Below are 10749 nucleotides of genomic sequence, written 5' to 3'. Positions count from 1 at the left end.
CCTATCACCTCTCAGGTTATTGATTGGACTGTAAACGATGCATCCCACAGATAGGGGAAGGTCTTGAATGGTAGATGATTATCTCTAACCTCTGGCTACACTGCAAGGCCTGAAACATTATCTGTCTTTCCCTGAGGTAGCTTATCTTCAGGGGTTCTGAGACTGGTGTAAAGATTGTTGTTGTTGTACCATGTTACAAAGCTCCTCTGTCTTTGTTTCAGCACTGTTTCATCACGTCTCCATCGAGTCCAGGGAGTATGAGGACATGATGACCGTCCTGAACTCCAGTTACATCGACACCACCTCTGCCAGCTGCTTCACCTACAGCAAACCCCGGCTGGTCCAGAGCGAGCTGGAGAAAGAGGTGGAAGAGGGTTAAAAACATCTGTGCTTTGTCATAACATGTCGTCTTCATTTCACAGAGTTAGTGGATTTATTTCAGAGGAGCTGGAGGCAGAGAAGAGCGGATGAAAATGAAGTTCATTGATAGAAAATATCTAAATCTGTGTTGGTTATTTGGCTTGATTTGTTTCAGTCAGAGAAAGACGTTCAGCAAAGTGCCATGCTGTAATGTGTACTATGGTGCCATGTTTCGAGTGCTCAGAGGTTTACCACAAAACAAGATGAGAGGATAACTCGATCTGTTGAAGCCCTCCACTCCTCCTCCTCTCGTTTTTATCTGTTTGTTTCAGGATGAATTAAACTGCTCCCTCAAAGACTCAAAATGTTCATTTATTGTGTTTATTTCAGTTTGTGGAGAAGAGGAAGGAGATGAAGGGAGACGGGAGAACGGAGAAGGAGCTGGAAGAGAGCTACTGCTTCCTGTTGGCTGATGATACGAAGGTGAGATTCAATCAATCAATTTTTATTCATATAGCACCAAATCACAACACGTTATCCCAACACACTTTCAGAACAGCCGGTCTAGATTGTCCTCTATGTTCTATTATTAACAAATACCCAACATCAAGACAGGATAAGATCCAGTCCCATCTTACAGACAGCACTCAGTCTGATCTCATCTTAATCCACTGTGAGCAGAGCACTTTGCAGCATTTAGCAAGTTACAGTGGCAAGGACAAACTTCCTTTAACAGGCAGAACGTAGTAGTTGTAGCAGCTGGAGTCTGGCACGTCCACAGCGGCAGAGATCCAGAGGAACCTACGAGACAAGGGAGCTCAGGGACTCCAGAAAGGTCTATGGTTAGTCACTTTAATGGGACAGGAAGAGTTAAAGTAAGAGACAGGCAGAGAGAGGAGAGAGAGGGAAAGACAGGATCCCAGTGTGTCAGTCTAAGCCTATAGCAGCATAACTAAGAGCTGGTCCAAGCCTGATCCAGCTCTAACTATAAGCTGTATCAAAAAGGAAAGTTTGAAGCCTACTCTTAAAAGTAGAGAGGGTGTCTGCCTCCTGGACCCTGACTGGTAGATGATTCCAAAGGAGAGTTACCTGATAACTGAAGGTTCTTCCTCCCATACCTCTTTTAGAGACTGTAGGTACGACCAGTAAGCCTGCATGCTAGGAGTGTAGTGTTCTAGAGGGGTAATAGGGCGCTGTGTGCTCTTTAAAATACAAAGGTGCCTGATCATTGAGAGCTTTGTAGGTCAGAAGAAGGATGTTAAACAAACACTCTCGTCCATTTTTTCTGCTTCAACACGTCAGCTTCAGGACAAAATGTTCACTTAATGCCTAACATATCCCACTCACTGACAGGTGGATTGATATTTAATCTGAGTTATAATCTAATGCCTCATATCTCTGAATGCTTGTGTGTTGTAGACTCCAATGCTCTGTGAGAAGGGACTGTTGGTGGGTCAGAGCCGGGTCACGGTTTTGGGAGACCCGACTAAAGGTAGGAGTAAACACAAACAGACATACTCTCACAAAGAGACCATTTAAAATCTGTTTATTGTTTGTGTTGCTGAAATAAGAGGGATCATGAATGTTGAAGTTTGAATTTTCTTCTTCTTTATCATTTTTTGTGTCTCCAGGAGTGTACCTGTCCAAGTACTCAGACCTGCTCCAGAGTACCCCTTTCACTCCTGGATTCACAGGGGAGATCATCATCTTCAAAGTGATGAAGGTGAGCCATCTGCTTCCTGTCAGCTCACCTGTCAAAGGCAGGGCGAGTGAGATGGCATTTTCCGCTTCCTGCTCTAAAGAGAAGTCCGTCTTTTCTTTTGTGTACTTTCTCCACATATGAAGTCAGAAAGGAAACCTTTTGTTACGGGACGATAAGGTTGTTGTGCTTTGTTTCTTCCTTCATCAGTCATCTTTCTTCCTGATTGACTATCACTCTGTTCCACTTGGCAGTCAACATAGTGCAGCTTGTGGGCTTTCCCCCAATACAAACCTGCATAAGTTCGGAACATGTTCAGTCAATCAATCAATCAATCAATCATTATTAATATAGCGCCAAATCACAACAAATGTTATCTCAAGACGCTTTTACAAACAGAGCAGGTCTAGGCCACTCTGTCAAATTATGAACAGAGACCCAACACCAAGACAGGCATCGCACCTCGCAATTTTTAGCTAGTTACGGCAGCGAGGAACAACTTCCTTATAAAAGGCAGAAACCTCCAGCAGGACCAGGCTCATGTTAGACACACATCTGCTGAGACCGTGTTTGGTCTGGAAAGAGGGATAGAGGAGAATAAGAGATAGAGAGCGATGATAGTGATGAGACGAGTAGTAGAAGCTGTTGCTGCTGGAGTCCAGCACATCCACAGCAGGAGGAACCTGCGAGACAAGGGAGCTCAGGGACTCCAGAAAGGTCTATGGTTAGTAACTTTAATGGGACAGGGAGAGTTAAAGTGATGAGGGTTATACCAGGTGGCGCCACCTTGTGGCGCTACCAGGTATAACCCAATTATATTCTGACTGTTACAGGGTGTTGGGGGGAAGAGGGTGAGATAGGATCCCTGTGTGTCAGTGTGTCAGTTCCCCTGGCAGTCTAAGCCTATAGCAGCATAACTAAGAGCTGGTCCAAGCCTGATCCAGCTCTAACTATAAGCTTTGTATAAGTATAAGTTTGAAGCCTACTCTTAAAAGTAGAGAGGGTGTCTGCCTCCTGGACCCTGACTGGTAGATGATTCCAAAGGAGAGGGGCCTGATAGCTGAAGGTTCTACCTCTCATACTACTTTTAGATACTTTAGGTACGATGAGCAAGCCTGCATGTTGGGAGCGTAGTGTTCCAGAGGGGTAATAGGGCGCTTAGAGTTCTTTAAGATACAAAGGTGCCTGATCATTAAGAGCTTTGTGGGTCAGAAGAAGGATTTAAACATTATGATTTCGAATCGTTGCCACCACAGCATTTTTTGGGGGAAGTAATGTCATTCACACATCTCACACCACAGGAAACTCTGTCAAGATAATCTTTAGAGCCATCTGAATATCTGCACTTTGCTCACTGTAGTTTCAAGGAGTCATCATTTTGTGGCTTCTGAGACATTATTCAGATTCAAAGGTGGTACTCGTGATGTTTTTTAAAGTGAGGTTGTGTATATGTTTGTTTTTTTTCAGGGTAAAGTTAAGAGCATATATGAGAACATGAAGAACCTGCTGGATCCAACGCCTCGCTTCGACAGCCACATCTCCAAGAACGTCAGCAAGGTCACCTCGGGCAACTCTTACCGCGCCTTCGAACTCACGCAGGTAAACACACGCATGAGAACTAAAGCTTACCAACACTGTAGACCTTTTTTGCAGTGACGTGCAGAAGAGGGCTTATTTAACTGCTCATTTGAATGTGCTCCAACGACATCGACACACAGATGCTGATTTGTCCTGCTGCACAGTTTGTGGTTCATTTCAGCCTCCTGGGCATGCTTTGTGAATGAGACGATGCCTTCTGTCTCACTTGCACAGGTGTAACAGGTGCAAACTAGGGGTGTAAATTACAAGTATCTTACGTGATTGATCTTTGGAAATGTATATAATCAAAATTGTAATCAAAATGTAATAAAATCAATTATCAATTAATCATTAAAAAATTTGGACGTTTTCCATGTCAAATATAATGCCAAATGTGTTTTTTTCGCCTGAACCAGATTTTCCTTCACGACACAATGTATTTAACTAACAGTATTGAATATCTACAGATCTTATTGAGGTGTTCAAAATGTTAAACACGCTGAATATCAACATGAGGAGCAGACTCGTAATCTCCACGGACATACAGTCATAAAAGTGAAGGCTCAGACTTCAACAAGATAACTGAACAGAAACATATTTCAGACTCACAGTGTCCAGTTTTCTGTCTACTTGTTCTTATTGAGAAGAATAAGCATGTGAACGTGGTCAGGTGTCAGATGGGAGTGCAACTGGGTCATAATCAGTCTGGCGACTCAGAAAAAAAGCGCTCATAGAGACCTGTCACTCAAAACAAAAGAATGTGTTCGAGTAAGTTCTTAACAATCAATTAATCGATACTCAAATTATTGTTGACATCCCTAGTGAAAATGACCATTCCGAATTAAACCTAAATCCGAAGTAAGTGGCTGGTTTATTCTGATTTTAAATCCGACTTGAATAATTCCTTGATCATGTATACATTCATTCCGCTTTAAATTAATTCCAGTCGTTCTGCGCATGCTCGTTTCCTTGTCCTGTCGCGATGACGCACATATTCCACACTGGCGGGCACATATTTCAGGCTGAGGTAGAGCAGCTGTTGCACTAACCGGCTTTGATTCGCCAAAGTATGGTCTTCCACCTCGCTTCTCTGGTCCTCTATCTCTCTTCTCCTCCTCAGCTGACGACAGTGAAGCAGTATGTTTGTGTCGAGCTGCTTATTCAAAACTATAATCAAAATCAAAGCGAAAATTGTACCTATTGTGTGCTCTTCCATGTTGTAACCGAAAATAAAAGGAGCAGGAACTGGAGTCTGTTTTCTCCGGTAGACGTAAATACGTCACGCCCGCCCCTGTCCAATCAGAACCCTTCCCAACCCCCAGACCTTAAGCGGAATTAGATAAAGACGATTAAATGTGTTTTCCATGTAAACCTCAATTCGGAAAAACTATTTCCATGTAAACCCGAAGGAGAATACTTGAATTCCGAATTATTTAATTCTGAATAATTAATTCTGAATAATTAATTCTGAATAATTAATTCTGAATTAAAAAGTATCATGTAACCGTGGCCACAGTATATGAATGTGTTGTTTTAATTTTATGTGGTCTGAAGCCTAAAAACATTTAAAGAAGTGCAGAGCGGCTCTAAAAGCTTGGTTTCTTTTATTTCTTCCAGCATTACTTCTACGAGTATTCCTTTGACGAGCTGCGGCCGAGACCTCGTCAGGTTTGTCCGTACGCCGTCCTCTCTGTCCAGTTCAAAGGAAAGGATTCTGCACTGCCCAGCAAACCTCTGGCCCCCCTCAGGTAGGAAGAACTCTGAGTGTTTGGATCATGAATCAGATCAAATGTTCTAATTATGTGACCTGTTGTTTGTGTGCTGTGTTTGATGGACAGGTCCAACAGCCAATCAGCAGAGGGGAGTAAAGGTGAGCCTTGTTTTTTGTTTTCACTCAATCACATCAGAGTTATTAACACCTTACAATCAGACCTTTAATAAGTCTTCTTCTTCTTCTTCCTCTGTTATTGATTTGTTTGTGTGTTTGTTTTTTTAGAGCCCGCTCAATTCACAGTGTGGAACGGAGATTTAGTTAAAGGCTACCAGGTCCTGTACCAGATCTCCCTGCGCTCCTTCTCTCCTCCCTTTCTTCCACACAAGTTGTGAGTACCAAACTTTCAGAATCAGGATCAGAATCAGACATATTTCATTTATCCCAGGGAAGGAAATTCAGGCATTACAGATTTCTTATAAACAGTATGCAAGAAAGTCAGATATTGATAGAAGAAGGAATAAAATAAGATATAAATAAAATAAAATAAAATAAAATAAGGATCAAATAAAATAGAATAAAGATCAAATTTAAATAGAATAAAATGAGAGAAAAAAAGAGTAATGATCAAATAAAGATCAAATAAAATAGAATAAAATTAAATTAAATAAAATAGGTAAATAAATAAAAAATTAAATATATACAGAAGCGCAGAATAATTAGGTATACACAAAAAAAGTTGGTAAAATAATCGAAAAGAAGAAGAATGAAAAAGAGCTACTGGAAAAGGCTGCATACATGGCTGGCGCATGCAAACTTTCTTCTCCGTCTTCTCAAATCGTCACCAAGTGCTGCGCTCAAATTTATAAATATTTGATCTCATGTTGGCTGATGCCAAACTTTCAAAGCTCAAAAATTGGGACAACATGAAGCGACAAGTTGGTGTTTTAGAGTCCTGAACACAGCCTTTTTGAAGGTGTATGGAGAAAGTAAGCTACAGCTTGTGAGGAGAAGCTGTTCCTCTGTCTGTCAGTCCAGGTTTTGATGATGCTACAACCTTCACCAGATGGCGTGAGGGCGAACAGGCAGAGTCCTGGATGTGTTTTTAGGCGGGCAGCACTCATAGTGCCTGAGTTCTCTGTTCATCCTTGAGTTTCTAAAATGACTGTCTCCTTCAGACCCGAGAAGTTAGAAATCGGCTGTTTGATGAGTCTCGACAAAGTGACCAAGCTCCTCCCCTCGGACCTGTTCTCCTTCAACCTTTACAACAGCAGCCAAGAAGGTGAGGTCCAGTCAGCGTGTACAGTAATGTAGCATGAAGGTGTGCTGAGAGCTGTGCTGCATCAGCCCTCCTGTGTTCGATACATGTAAATAACATAAGATTAAAACAGAGATGTAACAGAATGCTGTGTGTCTCTTTGTGTGTTTCTCCTGGTGTAGTTGTGAAGAGTGGTCACTGCTGCAGTCTTCTGGAGGTGACGGACAGATTCCGGTCGACGACGAGCATCACAAAGCTTCTGCACGAGCTGGAGAAAAACAGAGTGGTGAGTCCGGCGTGACCGAACTCTGTGGATCAGTTTACCTGACAGATAAAAAATGAGAGAATAATTGTTGATCAACAGTTCTGTGTTTTTGTTCCTGAAGGTTCTGGTGACTCCACTAACAGAGAAAGGCTTCCTCTTCCTGATATCCAGTGTTCAGATGGCCACGCCCCCTGGTATGACATCACACATTTGTGTTGCACCTGCAGAAAACAAAGGGGAGAGTATGAATATAAAGAAGCCATGCAGTTATTAAGAAAAGGGCACCGCAGGGAAGCTGATTGATCTAAGCTGTTTGTTGGTTATTTGCTTCTTTACTCCTGCGTTAGCTGGAATTCGTATTTCCACTTTGAAACAGCTTACTGCCCGTTATTAAAACAACATGTGGGACAGTGGAAGCTCAGTCTGTAAGGTTGCAAGTCCCACTGTGAACCGCAGTATGGGAGCTGGTACAGGTTCCTAGAGAAGTGCCAGTCCTCCTTGAACCTCCAACAGCTTGAGACGCTCGGTCGTGTGCCACTCCCTCGCTCTGATGTCTCTCCCTTAAATAAAGCCTTAAAGGCTGATTTATACTTCTGCGTCTCCCCTACGCAGCAGGGGCTGACGCGGACATGAGCACCACATACTTGTGCGTCTGTGTCCGTGTCGCGCAGCAATTCTCCGCCGAAACGCCTGAGGGCAGTGCGGTCTCTCTGATAGCCGGCCGCCTGCTTCCGGTCCCGCTACGATCTCTGTTTACTTTTCCACAGAGTTTCAGAGCGTGTTATGTTAATCTACAGCTGATACATGTTGCTGTTTATCATACAGACATGATTACATGAAGAATAAAGAGGAGGAGATGAAATACACGCCCGATGTGCGGCCGATGTCCGGGATCCCGGAAGTGTTGTAAATGCGGAAAGACAAAGCCGCCGAGTGGACCAATCACAGAGCTTGCAGTCCGCGTCGGCTCTACGGGGAGTTACATTTTGGAGGAGGTGCACGTCAGCTACGTGCGTAGGCCACGGCGTAGGTACGGGAGCTACGCAGACCCCCGGCGTAGGGTACGCCGTTGATTCAACGCAGAAGTATAAATCAGCCTTTAGTGTATAGAATCCTGTATGTGCATGTGTTTGTTTAAGGTCTGTATGTGTAACATCTTCAAAGTGAGATTTTATTACATCAGGTTAATTCAGCCCTGTGTTTGTGTGTTTTCAGAGAGAGAAGAGGGCTGGAAGAGATGTCTGCAGGCCTTGTTTATCTTTCCAGAGAGCAGAGATGTCGCCAAAAGCAGTGAGTACCATTCATCAGAGTCATCATTTTTAAGATTCAGGTGCCCTGAGGAAGTGTTTGGTTAAACTTTAAACACTGATGTGAAGTCTTTTTTTGCCTTTCTTGATGGGACAGTGTCGTGTTACAGGAAAAACAGGAAACAAGGAAGAGATAGTAGTAATTATAACGAGCAGCTGAGTGTCTGGCTCAAACCCAGGACGGCTGTACTCTCTGTTTGTCGGCTGATTTAGATCCTTGTTGGGAAATCCTGCACCTGTGAAGCCAGTCTGTAGTTAAATATAAACAGAAGGTCTTTGTGTAACACCGGCAGGTTTAGACTGAGTAAAGTAAATAAAGACTTAGATTTGGAACAGCTTTATTGAACTGAAGAGCTCCAGTGATAACAAACCGATGCTCTGACTTTAAACTCTCACACTGATGTTTTCTGTCTGTCCTCCTGTAGCAGTAAGGCCTTTCTCCACTTCCCATGATGCCTCTGTACCGTCAATGTCCGGCGTCCAGGTGATGCCGAGGCTGAGCCAGTTCATCCCAGCGATGCACCACGCTCTGGTCAAGGCCCGCGCCAACCCGCCTCCAGAGCTGTCGGCTGGGGTGGAGCGCCAGGCGAGGGAATACCTCACCGGGCTGAAGGACGGCAAGGTAGGAGCCATAAGATACTCCTCTCCTCTCTCCTGCTTCCTCCCTCCTCTCTCATCCTTCCTCCTTCCTCCTTCCTCTCTCCTGCTTCCTCCCTCCTCCTTCCTCCCTACTCTTTCCCTCCTCCTCCTTTCTCTCTCCTTCCTCTTTTCTCCTCCCTCCTCCTCCTTCCTCTCTCCTCCCTCCTCATTCCTCATTCCTCACTCCTACTTCCTCTCTCCTCCCTCCTCCCTCCTCATTCCTCATTCCTCACTCCTACTTCCTCTCTACTCTCTTCTCCCTCCTCCCTCCTCTCTCTTCCCTCTTCCCTCCTCTCCCCTCCTTCCTCCTTCCTCTCTCCTCCTGCCTCCCCCTTCCTCCCCTATCTCCTCCCTCCTGCCTCCTCCTCCCTCCTCTTTCCTCTCTCCTCCCTCCTTTCTCCTCCCTCCTTTCTCTTCCCTCTCTCATCCCACCTGCCTCCTCTCCTGCCTCCTCCTTTCTCCCTTGTCCCTTATTTACTCTCTCTCACCTCTCACTCTAGTGCTCGTGTGTCTGTCCTCCTCAGGTCCGACAGTACCCCATGGGTGAGTACGAACTCGCACTGGATGAACAAGAAACCCCCGCCCCCAAACACTACCGGGTGAACATGGACGGCTACCTGCGCTCCTACCTGTACAGCCCCGCCCTCTACCTGCTGTCAGTGGCCCGGGTCAGGCAGATGGTGGAGACGCTCTGCAGTCCCGAGGATCCACGGGAGGCGAAGATGAGGAGAGGCTCAGGAGGACAGCGGGAGGCGGCGGGGAAAGATGCAACCAGCAACAGCGGAGGAGGAAAGAAGAACTCTGAAAAGGTGCCGTCTGAGTGAAGAAGACCAACTTGGCTTCACTTTGGTGTCAGATCAGACTTTTAAAACCCAAATCCCTCTCTCCTGTGCGGCTCAGATGCAGCAGTTGATCGACCTGGTGATGACGTGTAAGAGGAACGCAGAGAACGAGGTGAAGAGGGAGGAAGCAGGGAGGGTGAGGGCACCGGGGAGGAAGAGGAGACTGGAGCAGGAGACGGCAGAGAGAGCACTTAAATTCCTGAAGGCGTCGCAGGAGCCCGGACGACCCAGCAAGATCCCAGGTGAGGAAGACGGGGAGTGTTTTTGTGTGAGTGTTTACTGTTCAGTGTTATATTAAGGGGTGAGCCCGACTAAGGATTTGCTTAGTCGAATCTGATTCATCAGATTTTGCCCATAGTCGACGAATAGTCGAATGTTTGTTGTTTTTCCTTATTGACCCAAAGTCTGCATGATGGTGACCGCATGACAATATTACGCATAACCATTTACAATTAAGAGACTCGTAGCTTAAAGTAAAAGGGACAACAGAATATTATAAGTGTAAAACTTAGATTTTTTAAATCTACATTGCAAAAACAACGAGGTGATGGAGAGAAAGCTCAAATAAGGCCACCATCCGTTAAACATGGAACAACGCGCCACTATAGAGTAAGGAATCAGGAGATATTTAAACAGTGTTCGCACAGCGGAGAGCAGCGCTGCGGAGGGTAGTTTGTCCAACTTAAGGCTAAACATCTGTGTAATGTTCATAATCAAACCTGAACCAGCTAAAGGGTTTTTAAATCTCTTTACAGTACCTTTTAAAACAGTCTTTCATTGCGTCTTTGTCCGCTTGAGTCTTTTCAAATTGTATGCGAGGAAAACCATCATGTGTACGGGCAGAAGTGCACTCCTTGCTTTGGTTGACTGTAAATCCTGTCTTTGAGAATATCCTCTCTGATGACGTGGAGGTGGATGGGATGCTGTGGATTGTTTTTGAGGCTTCGGACAGCTTTGGGTATCCCTCCTCGTTCTTTTGGCCCCGTACAGTTTTTGTGTGGTCCGGTAATCCTTGATCTCACAGCCCTCTTCATGAAGCGGCTCCTCCTCTTCATTACTATTTTTAGGATCAACTGAAGTTTTATTTCCT

General features: G+C 44.8%; 1 protein-coding gene across 4 annotated transcripts in view; it reads left to right on the top strand.

The window, feature by feature from the left end:
- Positions 1–10749, top strand: part of tasora (transcription activation suppressor a) — a 31764-nt gene that overhangs the window by 3163 nt on the left and 17852 nt on the right. For all 4 annotated transcript variants that reach the window (XR_004634381.1, XM_034705258.1, XM_034705359.1 and 1 more), the window contains exons 2-16: positions 222–364; positions 751–843; positions 1780–1852; positions 1992–2083; positions 3527–3658; positions 5255–5385; positions 5476–5507; positions 5634–5739; positions 6527–6630; positions 6789–6892; positions 6993–7065; positions 8087–8161; positions 8604–8800; positions 9342–9626; positions 9718–9901. Coding sequence is in view for 3 of the 4 variants with exons in the window: in XM_034705258.1 (XP_034561149.1) it covers positions 222–364; positions 751–843; positions 1780–1852; positions 1992–2083; positions 3527–3658; positions 5255–5385; positions 5476–5507; positions 5634–5739; positions 6527–6630; positions 6789–6892; positions 6993–7065; positions 8087–8161; positions 8604–8800; positions 9342–9626; positions 9718–9901 (1824 nt within the window). In the remaining variant the exon portion in view is untranslated. The remainder of the gene's footprint in view (positions 1–221; positions 365–750; positions 844–1779; positions 1853–1991; positions 2084–3526; positions 3659–5254; positions 5386–5475; positions 5508–5633; positions 5740–6526; positions 6631–6788; positions 6893–6992; positions 7066–8086; positions 8162–8603; positions 8801–9341; positions 9627–9717; positions 9902–10749) is intronic.

This window comes from Notolabrus celidotus, chromosome 1, assembly GCF_009762535.1.
Source record: "Notolabrus celidotus isolate fNotCel1 chromosome 1, fNotCel1.pri, whole genome shotgun sequence".
In the NCBI taxonomy this organism is placed as follows: Eukaryota; Metazoa; Chordata; class Actinopteri; order Labriformes; family Labridae; genus Notolabrus; species Notolabrus celidotus.
Note: the sequence above shows the minus strand (reverse complement) of the source record. Positions and strands in the feature narration are given on the sequence as shown.